This window comes from Labeo rohita, chromosome 22 (genome assembly GCF_022985175.1).
Source record: "Labeo rohita strain BAU-BD-2019 chromosome 22, IGBB_LRoh.1.0, whole genome shotgun sequence".
Taxonomy (NCBI): Eukaryota; Metazoa; Chordata; class Actinopteri; order Cypriniformes; family Cyprinidae; genus Labeo; species Labeo rohita.
Window position 1 is genome coordinate 30977023 of NC_066890.1, and position 25150 is coordinate 31002172.

Below are 25150 nucleotides of genomic sequence, written 5' to 3' on the forward strand. Positions count from 1 at the left end.
AAATGATGTGTGATAAATTTGTGCTATGATTTCTGTTTAATTTTTTGTGAACAACTTCATTATTTTAAGTTTAATGGAATAAAACCAGATTCAACAGAACATGTTTACAAGAGATCTTTATTTACATTCTGGTAAAATTGTAATCCACAATTTACACATAAAACTGGCTTTCGAGATTGCAAGATGGCAAGTTTCATGCAGTATAAGTTACAATATGATTTGCATAGATTTTCAGGATTTGTTTCATGTAAAATGTTTTTGAAGCAAGCATGAAAAGAGATTTCCAAGAGCGCGGATGCAACTATTGTATTCTCACTTTGTATTGTAGTGGTAGAGTTATCAATGCGCATTTTGCCAGAGGATATTCCTGGAAAAGTTGTAGTCTCCCTGAGACCAGCCAGACAGTTGAAGCGAGGACAAACACTTTTGAGAGCTAACTGGAGGCCAACCATTTTTTAGCACCATATTCATCCAATATCTAAGTCCATCTTGCCTCTAAAATAGAAATGTACAGTATATATATGCTTAAAACCAAAGGTTACTTTAAGTGGATATATTACAAAATTACAAAAGTTTAAAGTTATTCAAGTTACAAATGTACGACTCAATGACTCAATGGTTTTCAATCACTTTAAGTGTGTACTTGGCATACAGCAATGTGTTTTACAGTTCAAAATTCTTGTTTCCTTATGATTCTAGTCAGCCACAACTGTAAAAAACTGTTGTCCTGGTAATGGCACACAGACAAAATAAACTTTTGCACCATTATCTATTAAAGCATGCACTGTAATCCCTCAACTCAATTAACTTTCTGCTTTGAACCAATACAGAATAGTCAAAGCATCAGGGATTAGACATTAAATTAGAATTACCATAATGAAATCCTATTTGCAATGCCACCTACAAAATGTACCTCAGTTGTCCAGCTCATGCAGGTCCACATGTTTTTTTTATGGTCCATTAATTGTTGAAATCACACAATTGGATTTTTGTTACTTTAGGGTGGAGTTAAAATACTGCAACTGCATTTATGTTGCATTGTCAGTTTGCTATATGAGAGGATGTTGAATAGGATTAGCAAGTTTATATTCATTAGGGTTAGGTTTAAAATAAACAAGTGCTATGCAATTTGAAATTCAGATATGCAGTTACCAAGGGAATAGTCCAACGGACCTTTGATTGATTGGCTCATAACATTGGACGTTTTTTGTCAGGACTCTCAAGTCATTATTGGAACACAATATTGCACTTTAGGAGACAAACAGAAACAAGAAACAAAATACAATCAGTTTACCCTAAGATCTAGACATCATACACTGAGATGTACTGTAAAAGTTGAATTTCATATCTAAAGAAAGCTTTTATTTAGGCCAGCCATATGAACAAAACGATGAAGAGCGTATTTCGAAAAACATTAAATTGCGTTTGAGTTTAGGGCCATTATAATATTCTTTGTCTCACCACAGGTTTGTTTAGTCTACATGGCGATCCGTTAAGGGATGCTGTTCTTGGCTGGGGTCAGTCATGCCTTGGTCAGACCAGTAGTTGGCCAAATCACAACTGGAATGGTGAGGTGGAAAAGGAGACGAGACAGAACGAGCATCTTTGCTGCCTTGGGTTTTGTCCCGTAGAGTAGAATATGTTGTTGATGAAAGAGGATTAGCAGCTGTCCCACTTGACCTCAGCCCATACAGACTTCACCTATTTAGCCTATCATCAATGGAAGACACTAATCAATTAGAGAAAATGAATCTAAAAGTAGGACACTCCACATAAGCAAGTTTTGACATTTAAAATAAATAAATGACGTCAGTCTGTAAGGGCCTTGTAGAGTATTTGGCCTAATCATTAGAAATAAATGTCTGAAACAATGAAGTAAACTTTGAGGAAGTATGAGAGGACAGTTTTCCATACACAAGTAGAAAGAGTTTAAATGTGTTCGGATAAATCAGGTGAGGATTTTGCTCTGTTAGGACACAGAATCCAGTATCACCCGGCTGGCCAAGTTTGGGATTTCAATAGCAGGTTTTTTGAGTCTTTTTCCCTCACTCTCTTCAACCCAAAAGACCTGCAAGAGGATGGAAAACATACACTTGATTTGTATCAACATCTTGAGATTATTTTTTTTAAAAATATGCACTCTGAGAACTGACCTGAAGAAAGATCTACTGCCTTGGTTCTGTCCTTGTAGCAGGTCTCCTTCTGTTAGTGTTCGTGGCTCTGCGGTTTTGGCTACTGCCCTGTTGGCCAAAGGGGTAGGCCACCATTTGGGTTGACCCTCTTCTGACTTGCAGTCCCTGGGACTCCCTCATCTCTCGTGCCATCTGTGTTAGTGTTAGGCCAGGATTTGTTTGCAAGCGCTGGAATAAGCTCTCCCGATTCACAGTTCTTTTAGGGCAGCTGAACGTCAGTGCCACTCCAGAATCTGACTTCATCTCCCTAGAAAAACCGTCTGAAGTGCCATCAAAGCAGCGGCCAATGGCAATCTCTTTGGCAACACGTGGGTTCTGGTCTGTGACGGTGTATATTCCATAGTTGTGTCCAAGTGGATCAACAGGAGCTAGCATGTTAAATGCATGAGACTCATTGTTTTGAGAAACAGGAGGATGCTTTATCAGATACTCTTGCAGGAGACCGTTGGTGCCTACTCGACGGCAGTTACCTTGTGGGATGATAGAAATTAGTGACCTGTCTACAATACCTTGATCAAAGAGCATCCCGCTGCACTTGAACTCAAGACAAGCAGCAGAGGTGTTCGGATGGTGCAAGTCGCGGGTACTACGAATGTCTCTAATGCCATACAGCTGACCTCTTGTCTGAGGATGAGTGCCGCCAAGGTTTCTTGACCTTACCATGATTTCTGTAGCTCCATGAATCTTAACTTTGATGTAGCAAGCCCTGAACTCCTGTGGATTTGGCCACCAGGAAAGATAGTCTCCAGTCCAAGACGTGAGGTCACTCTCTTCAAAGGGTACTACATTGTACTCATATTTATCTTTTTCGACACGGAAGAAACGGAAGTGGTTGGCATCAACTGGTGCGTTTTCACATGCAATTAAATTCTGATATGGATAGATTGGTCCGTTCGTTTCATCAAAATTGTTCGGGTTTGGTTTGGCAAGGTTGATTCGGAAAGCTGTTTTCTTAAGTGCTGGATCCTCATGATCGGAGCGCTGGTAATCTAACTTCCCTAAATATGGCTGGGACACACCAATAATGTTTGGATTCATCTTTGGCATTGAGGGGGCTGCTTCCAGTTCCTCACCTCCCATTATAGCTGTGACGTAAGCCGTGTATGCGTCCGGCCTCTGAGCATCACAAAAAGCTGGAAGACAAGCACCGTTTGGTCCTGTTATCACACTATCAAATCGTCCCCAAGCCCTCGGATTTGACGAGTAGCCAGGTTTGGGCTCCAGGTTTATCAAGTTTATCACCACTCCTTCTAGTTGCTCGTTGGGCAGGAACTTGTCACTCATGTACGCCCTCACTTTGACATAGCAGCGACGATTCTCAGGCACATCGAGATTGAACAACCTACGTTCCCTGATTTCCATATTTCCTATCAGGAAAGTGCGCTCCTCTCGTTTGTTCCTCCCGCTGCCAGCAACGGTGGTTTGCTTGGGTTGAAAGTTACTCTCCTCCTCCCAAATGCCTGTATCGGGATTGAGGGACCAGAGTTTCATAGTAGGGATGTGCTCCTGCATTTTTACATGCTCCGTGTCAAGGAGAACTTGGACTTCGCCGGCTCCTAGAACCTCCTGGTTTGCCTCATCTCGGAAATCTACTGAAAACATTCCATATGTCCTGAGAGGTAACATGTCTCCTTCGTTGTCTACAAAGTTGAGATCACCAGGAGCGGCAGCAGCCATAGTAATGTTGCGTGGGTCAAGGAACGTGACGCTGGCCTTGACGGTCCCTTCATAAACCTCCCCTGTGTTTTTATGGAAGGAGTTTGGAGGTATGACCAGTTGACCGATGGGGTCCTCGTCTTTGATTTCACCTAGGTAAATGGTATTGCTTTCTGCCGCGTTGATATCAATAGGTTCCTGCTTCCTCATCACTTTTACGTCATGATAGACCGCGCCTCCTCTCTTGTCAAAGATAAACACCTTGATTGTGTCAATGAACTTCTCAGAAGGGTCCACAAAGTTTATCACAAGACGCTGTGTATCTGGAGACACCTGGATTGTGAATCCACCCTGGTATCCTGTGGTGCCTATCCGTTCCTTCCCTATGTAAATGTGTCCAAAGCGCAGGGGTTCAAAATTGTCTGCTGCCACCACCCTGCCCCGTACAAGAACTTTGGGTTCCACACAAGTCTGGCAGCCACACTCACTCACAACCTTAATAGGCAGGATGTAACGGCCACAGTTGATCTCTCTGGCATCCATTTGTTTGACCCCACAGCAGAAGCCAGATCCATCCCTGCAGCGCATGTCAAAGTCCAATGACCCAGGGCATTTGTTGTGTGGACAGCGACCTGCATTGTAAAACTTGGAGTCTGTTCCAGGCTGCTTGCAGTCCAGTGGCAATTTGATCAGATGAGTTTCAGGTGTTGCGTTGCATGCTGGTGTTCCTTTAGCTGTAAAATACAAAACGTGATTTCAGTGTGCTACATTTTCAAAGAATACAAGTAAAATTGATGTAGAAATACATATTTCACTAGATCACTGTGAACAAATTGCAACTGGGTCACTGTACTTGGAACCCTGAGAAGGAAGTCTAATGACTTGCCAAAGTATTGGTCCTGTCTAAAACTTATGATCGTGGACAGTCGTGGACACCTAATGGTTAGAGATTTGTAACCCAAAGGTTGCGGGTTTGAGTCTTGGTACGGGCAGGGATTGTAGGTGGGGGGAGTGAATGTCCAGCCTCATCTCCACCCTCAATACGATGACTGAGGTGAGACCCTTGAGCACTTGAGCAAGGCATCGAACCCCTAACTGTTCACTAAGTTCACTGCTGAGTGTGTGCACTTGGATGGGTTAAATGCAGAGCAACACCATACTTGGCCAAATGTCATGTCCTTTCCTTTCCATTGTGTCACCATATTAATGACTGCAGTCAATATTGTCACATTACCACACTACTGTAAATGCTGATCATTTGTTTATAATGGCACTGTGTTTCCTTTAAAATGACATTTATTGGAGAGAGCAACCATGTAATCTTATTTGAGGTTGATGAAATTTAATTTATGGAAAACTTTTCTCCCGTAGCTGTTGTTTAAATGCAAGAGTGAATACAAAACACATTAATCATCCTCCATTAAGAACCCTGCTGTGACAGGTGCTAGTGTTTGATTCAGCAAAGCACATTTCATATGCCAAAATGATTAAGAAGCAAAGAGATCCCTCAGACAAAGTCTAGGGCTGATTGCTTTAACACACGCTTCGGCAGACTATTTCCGACAATCTATATCTTGGATAACAAGCATCATGGGAATTTCTCACAATGTGTAGTTGTGTGTGCAAATGTGGAAATACATACTTGTCTGAGGATGAAAAAACGGAATTTATTGACAAGCTTGGATTTCACTTTAATATGGAGAGCGGGTAGGATTTAAGGATTTTAGTCTGCCCACCATGACTTCTTGCCAGTCACTCCTTGTTTAGAGAGTGGTAATTTCTACCAACTTAAACATAATAAAATACTGTACCGCACATGTCACTAGACATTATAGACTTTTATGTTTCGTTGGAGACCTCAATATTTAATGGGGTTATTTTTCTTCTTTGGGGACATTTTGCAAAAATCCTATAATGATCCCTGTTGACTGGTAAAATGGTTTGGACTTACCGAAAACAGTTAGGACGGCTGAAGTAGACTTGATGCTGCCTGTCAGACTAGTTGCTTTGCAGTGATATTGCCCTGACTGCTCTGGTTTCAGGTCCCGCAATATCAAATCTTCGTCGTACTTGTATATTGTGCGATTCAGTAAGGTTCCATTGTGGTACCTTAGGATTGAACAAATTAATTTTTGTAACTAAAAGACGGCATTTGTCAGAAAAGCGATATAGAAACGTTTTGTTTTTTACCAGTAATATTTGTCAGGTTTTGGTGATCCTATTGCTCTACAGCAAAGGGTTGCACGTTGTCCCTCATAACGCACTTTGTCTTCTGGATGCTTCTCAATGTAAGGCTTTTCTGTAAGACGTAAAATGGTGAAACCAACAGTGCATGAAATTATCAATGTGGGATCATATATCCAATGTTTTCTTCTTTTCCTTACCTGAGGACCGTAAAATAGCCCGTACCCAAAGTTCATCAGTGCTATTGTTGGAAACGGGGAGTGTAACAGGTGCAAATTTATCCTTTTTAATAACCACTCTGGTCTGTGGGCTGGTGCACAGTCCATCAATCTTAAACTGACCCTTGGCATCAGTGTGGGCACGGACGACCTTGGCTTGGCTAGCCAGAGCCACCGTGGCGTTTGGCACTGGGACTCCCGTAATACTGAAGACCTCCCCATGTAGTATTTGTCCATCACAGATACAGTAGTTGCAGTCGGTACTGGGACGTCCCCCGGGACAGACACGTTTGCATGCCACTGTAAAAATAAAACGGTGTTTTGATTTGACTGGAGCAAAAAATCTTCTGTTTTTTTTTAGAGATTGCGTGTTTTGTAACGCACAATACCTGGACATGGATTTTCACACTTTTGGACGTCCACTGGTCGTCCTGTACACTGAATCTTAGTAGAAGATCTGTGACATGTCCTACGTCTTGTCTTGCGACCTTTCCCACAGGTCACTGAGCAAGCACTCCATGAACCCCATTTGCTCCACACAGCTGTTTAAATGTGAGATTTGGGAAGAAATAGTGGTTAATTAACAATCACTGTGGCAAGTTTTCAGATTGTGGTATTTTAATATTTAAATATAGGCTTATTTGGGCCATTCTACAGAACTGGTCCAAAGTCAGAGAAAAAAATGTCTTTTCCCACAAATTTTGTATGTATGCAAACTGTATAATATCCAAGGTACACATTTCTTGTAATTGTGCTGTTACTTCTCATATTGTGTTTCCAGAAAGTTTTGGAATATTTGTCCTATTCCCAAACTTGTCACTACTAAAACACAATAATATATAATTTAATAAGAAGGGTTCTACTGACCAATTAAGATTTTTTTTTTTTTATTAAAAACTTTTTTTGTAAACTTTTTATTATAAAGTTTAAAAGGTAAATCAATAACAGTTACAATTTTAACAGTATTTCAAGTGTGATTCATGAGATTTGTTGTATTTTGAATCCAACTTTTCTTTGTAAAAAACAAAAAGTTAATCGTACTGATTTCAAACTTAAGGATTCATTAGTTTGAATATACATTGAACCAAACACTATCATAACATCTTAGTTGATCATTCGGTACACTTTATTTTTGACAAAACATTCCATGTTTCGGTAGTGAAAGCACATTTTCGGTAGTAATGCTTTGGTAGCAACCACATCATATTACAGAATTTTAAACCACAGTAAAACACTACTAAAACATAATAAAATACTAAACAATTGCATATCTGTACTAAAATTTTGTTTATTTCCCCCAAATAATGGATTATGGTTCCTTTTGTGACAATTTTATGGTGTAACACCCAAAAAAGACACAGATGTCATTACCGAAACTTCATCAAATGTTTCGGTAGTGACAATTTTAGATACTTCTGAATGTAGCTCAAAGATGTTAATTAGCACATAATTAGCTAGCACAGTTCTGAACAGTTGTACACATATAAAATTAAATGTTATGGAATAACTATGTGTTTAATTATGGAAAAATGGTGTTCGGTAGTGACTTTCTTTAAACTTACACACAGACTTTTCATACTTTTGAACACATTTACCTCAAAATGATGGCACCTATCTATTCACCATGTAGCTATGAGAGAGAGTGACACAGGAATATTTCCTGATCATAAATGTAGGGGTGTAGTTAAAATCAGTCTCAGCCAGTAGACTAAAACATACACTGCTTCGGTAGTGACATGAAAATCCGTGACACATATTTATTTTACATAAAGTTTCATAAGTTACAAAGAAAATATAAAATCTATATTTTTTAACTTCACTTTTTTAAAAATGATTTTTAAAAACAACTGAATAACATGAAAAAATGATTTCATAATGAAATTTAGGAGTTAGGGTTCAGGACAGCCACCTCCCAATTGAAAGTACCCACTAAATGATGATTAAGCTTACTGATATTTTAAATATTACTGTGGGTTTCAATAGATAATAAAAGACTTTAAGATTTGAATATTTAAATGCTTTTTAAATGTGTTTTTTTTTTGTTTGTTTGTTTGTGGGACAGCAGTTTGCACCAATTCCATAGAATGGCACGTATATGCGTGTGTGCCGAAATGTCAGACTGCATTCTGACATCCTTTGCCAGTGTGATTACATTGATTTTCATGATCAAAGACAACAAAGCTCTGTACACACAGAAACGTGTTTGGGTTCAGCCAGCTAATTGGGCACCACATGTATCATGTAAATGTCAGCGGGATGTGATCGCTCTTGAGAATCATGAGTGGAAAATAAGCCTCAATTCTGAGTTCAAGAGTCAAAATGAATTAGGTAATTCCGAAATGTGATAAAGGGCACACAATGAGCTTTTGAGACCCTTTGGCTGGTTGACTAGCCATATTTGGAGATCAGCTAAGCCATATTAAACCAAATGAAAACCATTTTTGGTAGATTTAAATGGTTTTTGGGAGAGGCGCTAGTAAAACCTGGCAATGAAGGGTAGGCAGTATCAGTGAAATGTAAGTTTATTGTCTCCAAATTCGTATTTGTTTCTTATTTACCTTCACATGGTGGGGTTGAACACTCTCTCCGTTCGATGTGAGGCCCCACGCAGACAGGCGAAAGCAGCAGTGGAAGAGGTTGCGTGCTCATGCATTTCCTCTGCCGGACTTGGATGCCAACATCGTTACAGGCGGTGGCCGAGCAAGGCGTCCATTCACTCCAGTCGGTCCAGTACGAGTGGACTTAAGTAACAAAACAAAGAAGACTCTAGCACGCTCATATGTTAAAATGCATATGCCTCCATATGGAATACACTTCTGCACTTTGATGGATTGTCTCGTGACTAATTGTACCTGGTGGACACTGGAATCGCACATGGTAGTTGGAGCAGCTGCGACCTGATGGCTGTTCCTTATTGATGCACCAGAAGCCCTTCTCCAGACTGGAATGGACCACCTCCCCCGTATCCGCAGCTGCAACCCAGTCCGTGGTACGGGCCTCCATGGCTACAGGTCGTGAGCAGACCCGTTCCCGGTAGTAAAAGCGAATGGCTTCTAGCCTCTCGTAGTCACCATTTCCTCCCGGATGGTCAATATTGAACCAGGATGTCCATTCGGTTACGCCTGGGGTACACAAAACAAAGATCAGAGTAAGATGTTTTACAAGAACAGCATGCTCTTGCCAATGACCCAGAGATGAAGAACAAGAGTTTCCAGATTACGTCAAATTTCTGCCCAGTTTGCTGGGTTTGCTCCAAGAGATTAGTCCTGCTTTCTGCATCACATTAACTATCCGTGTCCCACAAAAGTTCCTTACTTGTTGCTTAATGTTGAGCAATCCCTCAGGAGGTATGAATTGAATGACATTAAGGCAAAAAGAGCTGCCTGAATTGTCTAAGAGACAATTTATTCTCTTGTTCCAATAAAGAACATGTGTAAGCTCATTTACACCTCAATGAGTCAATGTCTTATTGCTTCAGCACTGCAGTGGCTATATGCCTTCATCATTAGAGCTCACATTTAATGAAGACGGATGACTCCAGAAATCATTACATCACATTTTTCAACAACAAAGAGATCCACGATGTGGTTTGGATCAAGTAGGACACCACAAATTATTTGATTGCATAAAGAGAGCATGTTAAAATATCTATAACTACCTGTGGTCTGTGGCTCCACGAGGCTGTTGTAAGGCAGCTTTCTGTTCCTGTCCGTTTTGTTTAACCTCCGAAGATGTGAGCTGTCCCAGATGGGTCCTGTGGGAACGCAAACTTTATTACAGCGCACTCAAGAAAGGTGCTACCAATGAATCGTTGACTGCAACTAAATCTTGAAGAAACACTGACCTCCCTGGGGACTAAGTAAATTCGGTCTTAAAAAGTTGGACACAGAATTTGTTTGATCTATTACAGTGTAATATAATTTGCAATGTAATAGATCAGAACAACTTATTCCTTGCACGCTCCTACGGTTGCAGACGCGTCTGTGAATGTGATTGGAAACTCCTGCTTGGCTTTGCGGTAAATGGAATGTGTGCAAAAGACATTCAATATTTAAGTACTGACTTTTTTGTGCATTGGTGCCACCGGAGTCCAAGTGGCCTACTTTTATCAGCTTTGCATCCATCGGTGTCTACAGCGCTTCTGAACCATGTCCAACCAGTTTTGAGTTAGCACCTGTTATCTGATCTCACGATTGGCCTCAGGAGGACACATTTGGTCCATGTCTTCACTGTATGTGTTTCCGTTCTGTCTGGTCACATCAGGAGATGGTGCACACATATGGAGCACGCACGATGGCCTGATCCCCTGCATCAATTCTCAAACTAATCTGGAGACACTTACTAGCCAGGGCCCCAAAGGAGAAGTAATGGTAACAAACACATGGCGTCTCATGCTTTCTAGATGAGACATTACCAAAAGATGCACTCCCACTTCCCAGACAGAGGACAGTGTGCCTCCTGTGCTTTGTGCAAACTGTCCTGCTCGCATAAGGTAAATCCCTGAACCACTTTCCAGAGCTTGCTTATGCTGTGCTGTGATAAGGAAAATCACAGACCGAGGGATTCATTCACCAATGTCATCAGTTTTTTTCCAAAGGTGACGTGTCCCGCAGATGTAGCCAAACCTAACATCCTCAAGTAGAAACAGCACAGTGTCTTGACAGTGAAATGTTACTGGCATTACTCGACGCTCACACACTGAAGCGCTTATCTACGGCAAACTTGTCAGTCACCGTAGAAGCTCTGCAGGACTTACTCCAAGCCACCATTACTGTTATTATATCCCTCTCCTATACTGCAATGATTTACCTTGTAGGTTCACCTGAAAGAGTGTCATTCCCAAAGTACAGATTTTGGAATATGAGATGTCATTTATACACTTATCTTGAGTGGCCTGCTGAGTTTAGAGGCATGGTGTCACTATTCTACAATCCATACATAGTTTTTGGTTATTGTGTGTCACTATGCTTTTCTTGGTCATGAAGTTTCCCCCTTTCAGTAAATGACAAAACAAAGCGTTTAGATGGCGATTTAGACTTGAAGATCATTACATTAAAGCCTCGTTCAGACTGTCAGCCCAAATCCGATTTTGTGCATATCCGGATGGAATCTGATTATGGAATAACTGACTGTCCACACAGTGTATCCCAACTGTTCATGTCCGATTTGTGTGTCCATAAGTGCTCTTTCGCCTATGCTAAAAACAACAACAACAATGCAGTTTGCAATGCAGATGCTTCGTGCTGCCATCTCCGCTGGTTTCAGAACTCAAAGAAGCGCGTATACTAGCAGTATACAGTAGTCAACATTTGAAGTGGATCAAAAAAGTTCATCAGAGTTGTCCTAAGACAAGAACGGGAATTGTTTTGGTTTTAGGGCAACTTTGATGAAAGGTTTTGATCCACTTCAAACGTTGACTACTATATATTGAACTTGCAGTTTGCAACAACACAGCTTGTTTGTGCAAAGACGTTCATAATGTTTTCTACAAAAACATCTGATGTGTTTACATTTTACAGACTGAAACAGATGTCCAGAAATAGGATTCCAAACTACTTATAAATATAGCTCGAAACGGATTTGCACAAACTGGATTTCATGTAGTTTTCGTTGCTGTTCAGACTATTAAAATATGATTGGATTTGAATCAGATTTGGGCTGACAGTCTGAACGGGGCTTATATACAGACTAGTGTTGTCAAAAGTACCAACATTTAGGCAAGAAAAATTACATTTTTAAATAGTGAAGATACCAGCATTTCCCACTAGCATTTTGAGCGCTGTTGAGTGGGTTTTTAAACCCCTCTGATTCGCCATTGTGTAGTGGATCATATCAGACCCGTTAATAGACGCAGCTTTCAAATGTTCACAGGAAATGTTGGCATCGTCACATTATCAAAATTTCAGTACCGACGTCGGTACTTTTGACAACACTAGTGTAGACCTTAGCATTTTCCTTGCAATTTGTCACTACTATGCCAAGAATAAAGACCAAAAGACTATGGAACTTCACAAATGCAAATTGTTTGAAGATTTTTAAGTAGTTTTAACTAGAAAATTAGTCAAAAATAATGATTAAAGAAAGGCGTTTCAACATTGTAGATATTTACATGCGTTTTGGTGTTACTGGCAAACCTCCATACTCAAGGGGGCAATAAAGTTCATTTAACTGTTAGCGACAAATTCTTATGCTGCTGTTTGTGGTATCAGAATTATCGTAAATATGAGTTGCTTAATCGGAAATTGGATGTGAAAGGTCTCTCAAGTCGTATTTACTACTGGGAAACTGAGATAATTTTGCTGCATTCACGCTATGTCGTTTTTACTGTAATTTCGAAATGACAACACGTGATGTTCTACTTGGAGCTGTTCACATCCTTGGACTATCAGTGCTTAAACATAGTGCTTAAATGAATCTGAGGTGGTCAGGTGGTACAAGTTGTAGCTCTACGAAAAATTTCCAGTTCACAAGTTGTAATTACGATCGGGATTGCTTTTTACAAGTTGCTTACAATCTCATAAGCATGGTAATTACGACATGGCGTGAACGCACCATTTTGATACCCATGTTTCCGAGTTGAGCAGGCCATAAACTTCAAAAATGGTTAAAGTGACAACAATTGCTGCTGTTAGTGCTATTTTTTATTAGTTTTATCCACCACAACTACATCAACTTGTCGCTAAAAATGTGTCATTTTTAGTTTTATTCATAACAACTACAGCACCTTGTCTTGACGCCAAAATGTGTAGTTTTTATATTTTACACAACTACATCACCTTGTCTAAACTTTTGTAGTTTTTATTTTTTTCCACAACAACTACATCACGTAAAGTAGTGTGTATTTATGGCAATAGTACATATTGTATGTTTTATAAACAGTGAAATAGGCATGTATTTGACCGAAAATTCCAGAATCGTCAGAAAGCAAAGTATCTAGCACAGTGAATGTTTAAATGATTGTCAACCAATAGGATGCTACAGTTTATTCTTTCTGACAACAAAGCACTTGAATGCGACAAGCTCATAATCACAACTTCATAAGTGGGAAACAGGAAATTTACAACATCACATGAAGGCAGCATTGTTTATCCAGGTAGCTAGCTAGATTCTCTTCAAACTGGTGCTTCGCCATGATAGTAAAAGGTTGTTTACACCAAGGACAATAACTATAATAATATACATAACTAATTTGTTCTAATTCAATGAGAATAGCTAAGCCCATAATACAGCTGTAACAATAACAACACGGAGAACGATATAGTTGGAATCACTTTCAGAACAGTTTTTCTAAATAATGAAATGTCAACTCATTGACAGCCAATCAGAATACACTATGAGTCAAAAGTTTTTGAACAGTAAGATTTTTAATGTTTTTTATAAAATGTTTTAATGTCTCTTCTGCATTTATTTGATTCAAAGTACAGCAAAAGCAGTAACATTTTGAAATATTTTTTAGAAACGGATTTCTATTTGAATATATTTTAATAAATGTAATCTATTCCTTTGATTTCAAAGCTGAATTTTTAGCATCATTACTCCAGCAAATCAGTGTATTATAGTGATCGTGATCATGTGACACTTGAAGACTAAAGTAATGATGCTAAAAATGTAGCTTTGATCACATGAATAAATTACATTTTAAAATATATTTAAATAGAGAACAGTTACTTGAAATAGTAAAAATATTTCAAAATTTTACTGTTTTTGTTGTACTTTAGATCAAATAAATGCAGGCTTGGTGAGCAGACGAGATTTTAAAAAACATTAAAAATCTTACTGTTCAAAAACTTTTGACTGCTAGTGTACACCCAACTTTAAAAAGCTTGAAAATTTAATATAATAAATGTGCATTCTCAGGGCCTTAGAAAGAGAAAACTGAACATAGAACTAGACTGTTCGTGAATGCCTGAAACTGAATCAAGTTGGGTGCTTGTGTACCAAACATCTGCATTCATCTACTTGCATAACCTATGGCTTTAACCCAAAGTTTTCTAAAATCTTGAACGCTAACCGTTTGTAACACCTACTAAGGCCACCAATGTAATTAGCAATAACCACATCACATACTTCAGTCTGCTTTATTCCAAGACAGAAGAACTGCCCGTCCATGACCTCAGTGGAACTTTGTAATATCCATACCCAGTAACAGTGCATTATTAGGATCAGGTGTGTAAAAAAATATTTACTTCGAAGTGGAAACTTTAAGTTAACAACACCTAAAAATATACAACTGGCTATATATCAGTGTCTCCCCAACATAGACTGACACCCTGCCCTCCCATAACAAAGCACTCGTGCCAAGTTTATTTTGGGGGATGGCTCTCGCACAAAAGGGTCATTTAAACTTAGTACAGCAATTCTGTGATTATTTGTACCTATCTTATTGCCAGGGGTTTTACCCCACAATATAAAGTGGAGTATCATTACCCTTTTAGGACTTCTCGCGTCACCTCGTAAAGTCTGCACAGTGTCCAATAGCCATACTCAGACAATTAATCCATTCACACAAACAGTCTGTGGCCTTTTAATAAGACATTCCCTCTTTTAATGTGCATTTGGAGCATTGCTACCCAAGCCAGAAGCTAATCAAAATACATGTGAGGGTTGAGCTTTAATAAAAGAGCTACGTCAAAGCTGGTTAGTGCACATGCTTCTTATACGAGAATCATTTTTCGGCCTCTGCCGTCTAAATAAAAAGTTAAACATGACAAAACTTAGCTGGCGTTATCCTTTCTAAAGGTTTTTCCTCATGTTTATCCGAAAAGGAAATTGTTTTTGCCATGTTATGTAATCCCTTGACAAAGCGCTATAGTGCTAACCCACATACTCGTATATATTAGGGCGAGTGTTAAACACTGTGATGGCTTTATAGCAGTATACGAGGTTGCTAACAAGTAGGGATTTGTTTGAAATCAGAGGCATTTCATTTAGGAAGGCAGTGTGCCCGGGCAGTGGTCTCAAAATTGCATTCCACATCCCATCGTGTTTTAATGAATGCAAATGAGAGCGCCAAAGTGGTTTTGTCTGTGTGTTTATCCTGCGTCGGCAAACATGTGGAAGTAGTTTCGTGCATCTGGCACTTGTCCTGGCTGAGGTGTGCTCGAATGGAAGATGATGGTGAGCTCTGTCTGATTGGGTTGAGAGGAAGATTGCGAGACAACGACTGTTCCATAGACTGTAAAGCGGGATGCATCTGTGCTCCATTATTCTAAACTGAACTGCTTCATTGTCACTGCATAATAATGAAACCCGAGCCAGATTTGTGTGTGTTTGAAACGATCTGGTTTGGTTTTCCTTGTCTTTGAACTGTTCCATCCTTAAAAAGTTGATCTTAAGCGTCAGCTTTAATGTAGAATACACTAATGTTTGGAAAAGAGTAATTTTGCTGACTTAAAAAACTTCAATTAGTCATTTTATGAAAACTAGTTTAATTAATAGAATACCTAAAAGTTCTTAAAACAATATAAAACTAGTATTGCTTTTAAAAACATCTCTGTGCTGTATTTTTCACTATTTTCAGGCTTAATAAATGAGTATTAAAGACAAAGTCTTACATTAATGTCTTTATGTTGCTTCTGGAGTGAACATGTTTGTGACCCTGGAACACAAAACCAATATTGTACAATATATTGTATTCTTTTATGCCAAAAATCATTAGGATATTAAGTAAAGATCATGTTCCATGAAGATATTTTGTAAATTTACTACCATAAATATATCAAAACTTAATTTTTGCTTAGTAATATGCATTGCTAAGGACTTTATTTGGACAACTTTAAAGGCGATTTTCTCAATATTTAGATTTTTTGCACCCTCAGATTCTAGATTTTCAAATAGTTGTATCTCAGCCAAATATTGTCCTATTCTAACAAACCATACATTAATTAAAAGCTCATTTGTGACCCTGGACCACAAAACCAGTCTTAAGTAGCATGGGTATATTTGTAGCAATAATCAAAAATACATTGTATGGGTCAAAATCATTAGGATATTAAGTAAAGATCGTGTTCCATTAAGATATTTTATAAATTTCCTACTGTTAATATATCGAAACTTAATTTTTGATTAGTAATATGCAGTGTTACAATCTTTATTTGGACAACTTTAAAGGCACTTTTCTCAATATTTAGATTTGTTTGCACCCTCAGATAGTTGTACCTCCGCCAAATATTGTCCTATCCTAACAAACGGAAAGCTTGTTTATTCAGCTTTCAGATAATGTATAAATCTCAATTAAATAAAAAAGACCCTTATGACTGGTTTCGTGGTCTACGGTCACATATTTGTTGTGCCTTTAGTGATTTTCCCGGGTGTAAAGAGGAGTCAAATCATGGTCAAACTCAAGAATTGACGACTAAACGTTATAAATATAAATGGGCAGCAACAGCACAACGGCAGAGGACACTAAAGATTAATAAATAGGTGTGTTTGTTAATATTTGTCATTGTATAAACAATCATTTCGCGAAATCAGCGCGTCCAATCAGAATTTAGTCAGAGGGGTTCGTTTTTAAACTTTGAGTTAACGGTCAAGTAGCGGCCACTTACGGAAAAGAGTGAAATTGAGATGTGTAACCTCTCGCACATTACCTTTGATCCCTCTTTCCACCCTCTTTTTCACATCAAAGCAACAGAGATCGATGTACCGGGCAGCTGAACTTCAGAGCGAAGTGAAACATCTGGAGAATGAATCGTTTGAATGGAGCAGATTAGAGAGTGGCAGTATTTACTTTGGAGCGTTGAAAATGGCTTCGCCGTGCCCTGGATGAAACTGGCACGGACGCGCGGGCTTGCAGCTCATTACCGGATGACTGAGCGACATCTGGTTATTTAAAACCGAGTTTTAGTCCTAAAGGGTTTTAAAAGCCTTGACTTAGACCTTAGCAATGTCAGGCGCTATTTTCCGTGCCGGCTGTCTACGCGTTGGGAAACAGGTAATAAATTCCGTGGAGAGGTTGAGGTGCACCGGAGATGTGATGGAGTGACAGTGAATGGAATAGAGACGGATGAATCGGTGCTGCCCCAAACTTAAGTCTGGGTTGGTGGGCATTTTCCCAGTATTCATGACAGGCAGTCAGTCAAATAAGGAATTCCAAGACAGTCACAGCCTATTTTACTTTCCAATACGACCACATTTGGGAATGATCCGAAATAGCGCTGCTTTGTGACACCTTTAATATTTCACATAAGGCTCGAATTATTATGAATTACAATATTTCCACTTCAACCAGTGCAGTTGCTTACTGCAGTAAATAACAGCTGGAGCAGATTCACAGTCATCACCTTCTTTTTAAATGTACATAATTAGTAAAAACCCTACTTTCATAGCACTGAGGTAAACAGAAGCAGATCTGTAAGCTAAAACAGTGTGCTTTACTTAACCTCACTCCTCCTCCAGTCATCTAAGCTGATCAAGCGCTCACAAACAAACAAGCTCTCAGTGTTTTTTCCCTTACGTGCTGACAGCTGTATCCAAACTGTTACATAATGAATAACATGCTTGCATGTTCTAATGAGGGCATTTATGAGATTATTTAAATTATATTACCTTGTGCCAGAGACACAACAAAGACGGCAGACAGCACCAACGTCACGACAGTGAAGTCCCACATAGTGCCACAGCCACTGATGGGCAGCTGCTGGTAACACGAAATAAATTTCAGACGCGCCCCGAAAAAGTTTCTCAAGTTCTTGAGTGGCTTGACCAATGAATTGGTTTCCTCCCGTTCTTCAAAATCAAGTCTGATAGTTTCGTGAACTTCCCAGAGTTTTAAAAGACAGGATGGAGTGGAAAGTGGTCCAGACCAGCCCCCTCCTGATCGCCATTGGCTATTGCGCTAACATCTGTGTTCTTATATCATTCCAACAGACACACAGATGTAGGAGAAAGGCGAATGTTGCATCAGAAAAATGTTATGTTTGTGTTTTTAATCAAGATACGCTGGATTACCAGTGATTTGGGTGTTTAGCCAGGACAATAAATCACATTGTGTGTTTTATTATGTCCTGGCTCGTTATATCATACCAGCCACAAGTGAAGATGTTAATGTGGTGACAGCAGATGAACTGAATGTTTAAAAATTTGTTTATTTCCCTGTGGATTTTTCTTATTTCACTCATATGCAGCTATTGCAGGAATGTTTGTCCAGCATTCAGGGACTCAGCAAACAGTATAATGACTGTAATGTGACACACCTGTTGTGTTCAAAGCGAGTTGTAAACAGCCAAAAGGTTAAAAATTTCAACCTGTCACAGATAGTGACCCATAATAACAATTTTGCATTGTTTTAAGCTGAAGTGTGTCTTTTTTTTTAAAAGGAATGATTCAATCCAAAAATGAAAACTTATTCTTTATCAGAACAGATTTGGAGGAATTTAGCATTACGCATGTTGCTCATCAATGGATGCTTTGCAGTGAATGGGTGCCGTCAGAATGAGAGTCTAAACATCTGATAAAAACATCCGCACGACTCCAGTCTATTAATTAATATCTTGTGCTAATCCAAAATGTTGCATTGTTTAGTAAAAAAAAAAAATCTGAATCAGGAGAGAAATATGCATAGATCAAACGAAAAACAGTCCACTGTTCTAAACAAATATGTTAGTGGATTGTTTTGCTAGAGGAAGAGTTATTATAAATTATGCAAGCATATGTGACCTCTTAAGTAGCACTGGTTTGTTTGTAGAAATAGCCAACAATACATTTGGGTCAAAATTATAGATTTTTCTTTTATGCCGAAAATCATTAGGATATTAAGTAAAGATCATGTTCCGTGAAGATATTTTGTAAATTTACTACCGTAAATATATCAAAACTTAATTTTTGATTAGTAATATGCATTGCTAAGAACTTCATAAAGGCGAATTTCTCATATTTAGATTATCTCAATATTTAGACGTATCTCAGCCAAATATTGTCCTGTCCTAACGAATGGAAAGACATAAATGGAAAGCTTATTTATTCAGCTTTCAGTACCCTTATGACTCATTTTGTGGTTCAGGATCACATATTTTGGCCAGAAGCATGTTTAAAGGGTTTCTTACGAACACACAATTTTTCGCTTCACAAGACTGGAGTGGTGTGGATTACTTGTGGATCGTTGTGATGTTTTTATCAGCTGTTTGGACTCTCATTCTGACGGCACCCATTCACAGCGGATGATCCATTGCGGAGCAAGTGATATAAAGTTACATTTCTCCACATTTTTTCCAGTAAAACAAACTCATACATCTTGAACGACCTGAAAATAAGTAAATTTAAAAATATGGGTGAATTATTGCTTTGAGGGCATGTTAGATGAGAGAAAATATGTCAAATCAAGATGAAATGAATGCATAATCTTCAAAGAGTCTGCAAAATGATAGATATTAGACTGATATCATGCATACTTTTTTAATGTCATTTTCAATTGTGTTTGATAAAAGACTGGAATATGGTTTTTAAACCACACTATTGTTAAAGTCTAACTCATGGTTCATGAGCAAAGGCAATTGTGTTTAACCATTTGGAAATTTTCCCATGCATGCTACATGTGCAGTCCTGTTCCACTGTCTAGGATCATGAATAACCAGCATATCCATGCCGGGAACACGCGTTCACTCGCCAATCCGTGTACAAAACGAGTCATTTTTACACAGCTGTTTTGAAAGCTTTGACAAGCACAACAAATATTTCAATAAATGAGTCTAAAAACTAAAAAAAGAATCAGACATCAGAAAGATCGTAGATTACAGGGATTTGCGGTATCAAAACAGAATAAGCAGCCAAATTTGCAAAGAAAAGCACAGACCAAAATATTTCCCCCAATTCGTTTGCAGTCTAAACAGATTTTCATATTTTCCTTTGTTACCATATTGAGTGCATATGGCTTCTTTCGCCGGTTAGATTTGTGAAGCTCTCTATGCACGTTTAAAGACAATAAACATACTTTTGGGCCTTCAGGGGGGTGGACAGAAATGTAAAATGTTTATTGGCAGACTCAGAAATATGATCTCCGGATGAGTTCACATCCACATTTTGATAGATATATCCGAGTTCACACAATGTCCTGAAATGGCCTATAATGCATTAGCGATGCTATATTTCTGTCCACGTATTGTAACTGCTGTTGCTTTAGAAAGAAACATTCCTTTATATCACCCACGCCTTTTCCTGACTTTTGAATAAATCTCTGGGAAGAAATAATATACTGTATGGTCTAAAGAATATCGTAGCTACCTCTTGTTCCCAAATATTGGCCAGTGAAGCACTTTTTCCAAGGTTTGGCTAAATAATAACATCCGTGGGTTTTGAACATCCAACGTTTCTTTAAACACCCGACTTTAAATGAATAAACTCGGTTTTTACATAGATAATTTATTCATTCAACCTATAAGAACTAATAAAACACATGTACATTGAGCAATTTATAGTAAAAACAAAATGATTTACAGCCTGGGATTGTTATTATACTATACAACCTTTCCAAAAAAGTACAGATGAATAAATTCGTATCAGAGAAAGATTCCAGCAGAAATGCATTGGGTTTGTAGGTGTCGTGCACATTAGACTGGAGGCACTATCAGGGTAATGCACTTTGAATATATCCAACATTAAAAAGACTTATGTATTTAACAAAACTGTATATTGGTGATTTTGGGAACTCAACAGTTTGACGTAAATGTTGAAAATTTGCTAAATTGAATAAATAACTTTAAATCCATCTCTTAAGACTGAACACTATGGAAGTTTGAGTCCGCCACAAGATAAAATAATAATAAAAAAAGTCAACTGCGACTTTTTATCTCACAATTCAGACTATTTTCTAGCAAATTCTGAGGGAAAAAAGTGAGAATTGTGAGATTAAAATAGACTTCGAGTTTATAACTCGCAATCGTGAGATAAACTCACAATTCTGTAATGTAAACTCGAAAGTACGAGAACGTCAGTCACAATTCTGAGTTTATATCTTGTAATTCTGACTTTTTTCTCAGAATTTCAAGTTTATACTAGCAAATTGCAAAATATATACTCAGAATTTTAGGAAAAAAAGTCAGAATAGTAAAATAAAAAGTTACAATTTCAAATTTTTAATAATTAAAAAAAAAGAATTGCAAGATGTAAAGTCAGGATTCTGAGAAAAATAATTCTGAAACCCAAAAGTGTGAGCAGTTTTTTTTTTTTTTTTTTTACATTTGAGTCTATACTGTCAAATTAAGAGATATTTACTCAGAATTTCTAGAAAAAAGTCAGATTCATGAGATAAAATAAAATAAAATAAAAAACACTTTTGCAATATCTAAAGTCAGAATTCTGAGAAAAAGAGAAAAAGAATTGCGTGATGTAAGCTTGAAATAATATTTTGTAATTCTGACTTTTTTCTCAGAATTGCGAGTTTATACTAACAAATTGTGAGATATATAGTCAGAATTTCAAGAATAAAGTCAGAATTGTGAGGTAAAATGTCACAAATTATTATTTTTAATTTTTAATTTAAAAAAAACACATTGCAAGATGTAAAATCGAAAGTGTGAGAACGTCAGTCAGAATTCTGAGTTTTATAACTTGCAATTGTGAGATAAACAAGTCTGAGAAGAAAAGTCACAGTTCACATTTGCGAGAAAAAAGTCTGAATTGTGAGATAAAACGTTGCAAATTCTAATTTAAATTTTTTAATTTCAAAAAAGAATTGCAAGATGTAAAGTCAGAATTTTGATTAAACGTCAGAATTGTGTGATGTAAACGTGAAAGTGCGAGAACATCAGTCAAAATTCTTTGAGTTTGTATCTTGTAATTATGACTTTTTTCTCAGAATTGTGAGTTTATACTGCCAAAAGAATCATAAAATAAAAAGTCATAAATTGTGAATTATTTTTTTATTTAAAAAAACTAAATTGCAAGATGTAAAGTCAGAATTCTGAGAAAAAGAAGTGCGAGAAGAAAACTCAAGTTTTTTTTTTTTTCAAATTTAAAATTTGAGTTTATACTGCCAAATTGTAAGATATATACTTATTTCTAGAAAAAAGGTCAGATTCATGAGATACAATTTTTAATTAAAAAAAAAAAAAAAAAAACACTTTTGCAAGATGTAAAGACTGAATTCTCAGAAAAATTGTCAGAATTGCATGATGTAAACTCGAAAGTGCGAAAACGTCAGTCAGAATTCTGAGTTTATATTCAGAATTTCAGGAAAAATAATCTGAATAGTGAAATAAAAAGTTACCATTTGTAATTTTTAATTCAAAAAAAAAAAACAATTGCAAAATTCTGAAACTCTGAACGTCAGTCAGAATTCTGAGTTTATATTTTATTATTCTGACTTTTTTTTCCTCTGAATTGCGAGTTTATACTGCCAAATTTCACAAATGTTAAGTTGTAAATTGAATTTTTTAATTTTTTAATAAAAAAAAAAACACTTTTGCAATATCTAAAGTCAGAATTCTGAAAAAAAGAACTGTGTGTTGTAAGCTCGAAATAATAATTGTAATTCTACTTTTTCTCAGAATTGCGAGTTTTTACTAACAAATTGTGAGATATATATACTCAGAATTTCAAGACAAAAGTCAGAATTGTGAGGTAAAATGTCGCAAATTATTATTTTTAAAACAAACAGCAAAATGTAAAGTCGAAAGTGCGAGAACATCAGTCAGAATTCTGAGTTTATATCTTGTAATTCTGACTTTTTTCTGAAGTTTATACTATCAAATTGCGAGATATATACTCAGAATTTCAAGAAAAAAGGTCAGAATAGTGAAATAAAAAGTCACAATTTCTAATTTTTAATTCCAAAAAAATCAGAATTGCAAGATATAAAGTCAGAATTCTGAGAAAAAGAGAAAAAGAATTGTGTGATGTGAACTTGAGAGTGCGAGAACGTCAGAGTTTATATCTTGTAATTCTGACTTCTTTCTTAGAACTGCAAGTTTATACTACCAAACTGTAAGATATATACTCAGAATTTCAAGACAAAAGTCAGAATTGTGAGGTAAAATGTCGCAAATTCTAATTTCTAATTTAAAAAAATCAAATTGCATGCTGTAAACTCAAAACTGAGAATGTCAGTCAGAATTCGGAGGTTATATAGCCGCTTTTCCACTATCGGGCCGAACCGTTCTCTTCGCTTAACCGTTCCGTTCCTTGCCGATCCGGGACAGTCAGCACAGATACGGTTTCATTTTCCACTGTGGTGCCGATAACGGAACTCTTTGGAATGTAAATACAAATGCCTTAGTCGTTGCCTTGGTAACGCAATTGTAATATAAACAGAGATATGATCAGATATTTCTGTTTTTGGGACTTCGTTAAATAACAGAAAAAAAGGACACAACTATAAACAACGCAAAAAATAAAATAAACAGAAGGCGACGACAGGTATAACGTTACCAACAAATGCTGAGGGGATATGCATGCCAACGGAGACAAACTAACACATTTATTGAGAGTATTAATGCATGAGCTATGAACGCAGCGTAGCAGCTGTTTACTTGGCTGTTTGATCATACAGCGCGCTTTCGCTTAGCACACACATTCTATGAGCACGGTTTGGCACGGTTGTCTATCCGTGCCGAGAATTCCGGGCCGAGAACAGTTTGTAATCGTGCCGTGCCGTACCAGACTCATTTGGAAACACAACTGGAACCGTACCTGACCGTTATAAGAACCGTTCGGCACGACAGTGGAAAAGCGGCTTATCTTATAATTCAGACTTTTTTCTCAGAACTGTAAATTTATACTACCAAACTGTAAGATATATATTCAGAATTCCAAGAAAAAAAAAGAAATTGTGAGGTAAAATGTCGCAATTTCTAATTTAAAAAAATTTGAATTGCATGGTGTAAACTCGAAACTGTGAGAACGTCAGTCAGAATTCTGGAGTTATATCCTATAATTCAAACTTTTTTCTCAGAATTGCAAATTTATACTGCCAAATTATGAGATATACACTAGAAATGTAAAAAAAAAAAAGTGATTTTTGGGATTCAGTCGCAGTTACTTTTTTTTCCATCCCGTAATAGAAACAAGCTTCCACAGAAGACTCACCTTAACTATCCAAAGTCATATTTGTCAGTAACTGAATGCCACAGAACAATCTATAAAATACAAAAGGGGAAAAACATCCTTGTTATTCAAAATACAGGTCTGTATAAATGGCTACAGTTCTATAACACATTCCGTGCCGGGGAATTCTGGCAGATTAAGTTCATATTTTTTCTGAATGTCATAGGGCAGGAATCGTCCCGCCAGAAAATGCTTTCCCGAGAAACCCGTTGCGCACTTTTTGGGAGCTGTCAGAGAAATGAGAACTTCTGGATTTATCCCATCTTTGGCGGGTTCGTCAACATCCCAACCTTCAGGAAAGAAAGACAGAAAGAGTGAATCCTTTCTCACCATAACAAGCCACTGGTTGTTAACTAAAACAGCAATTTTTCTATATTGTTCCAGATTAGATGTGGAAAACTGGCTCGTGGAGATCATTCATCACACGACTGTCATGTGGAAAGAGTACAAAAATTGCAACGTGTCAGCCATCAGATGCAGTTTTCAAATACGGTCTCCCGATGACATAATGGCTGTTTTCATTAGTTTGATCATTTGTCTGTTTTGCAAACACTTCGGGTGCAACACATTTGCACATTCAGGTCTCTGGTCAGCTCATTTATCAGAAAAACTGGCTGCTAAATCAGATTTCATCACTCGAAACTGTTTTGAAGTGTTAGTAACCCATTTCGCAAACTTACAAAAATGTATGAACAACATTTATTTATTTTATTTTAACCTAGTTTCAGTTTGACTTCTATGGCATTTTGTAGCTAGTAGCCTTGAACATGTTAGTAATCCATTTCTAAATAATATGACGACTATTTTGCATACTTACAAAAATGTATCAAAATGTATCTTTTATTGTTTTAAAGGCTAGTGTTC

At 37.5% G+C, this 25150-nt stretch overlaps 2 protein-coding genes across 3 annotated transcripts in view; both read right to left on the reverse strand.

The window, feature by feature from the left end:
• Nucleotides 1-93: 93 nt before the first annotated feature.
• cilp2 (cartilage intermediate layer protein 2) lies at nt 94-24377 on the reverse strand. 2 transcript variants are annotated; one of them, XM_051095279.1, is made up of 10 exons: nt 24269-24377; nt 9909-10004; nt 9103-9372; nt 8809-8991; nt 6640-6792; nt 6233-6550; nt 6039-6147; nt 5800-5957; nt 2154-4582; nt 94-2068 (listed from the first exon to the last, which is right to left on the reverse strand). In XM_051095279.1, the coding sequence occupies exons 3-9, from the start codon at nt 9251-9253 to the stop codon at nt 2166-2168; spliced, it is 3489 nt and encodes a 1162-aa protein (XP_050951236.1). In that variant the 5' UTR covers nt 9254-9372; nt 9909-10004; nt 24269-24377; the 3' UTR covers nt 94-2068; nt 2154-2165. The 2 variants fall into 2 exon arrangements, with proteins under 2 accessions (XP_050951236.1, XP_050951235.1); XM_051095278.1 differs by lacking the exon at nt 24269-24377 and adding an exon at nt 17798-18704.
• yjefn3 (YjeF N-terminal domain containing 3) overlaps nt 24365-25150 on the reverse strand; it is a 46636-nt gene continuing 45850 nt past the window's right edge. The window contains exon 6 of the mRNA XM_051095293.1: nt 24365-24576. Coding sequence (XP_050951250.1) covers nt 24380-24576 — 197 coding nt within the window. The 3' untranslated portion in view covers nt 24365-24379. The remainder of the gene's footprint in view (nt 24577-25150) is intronic.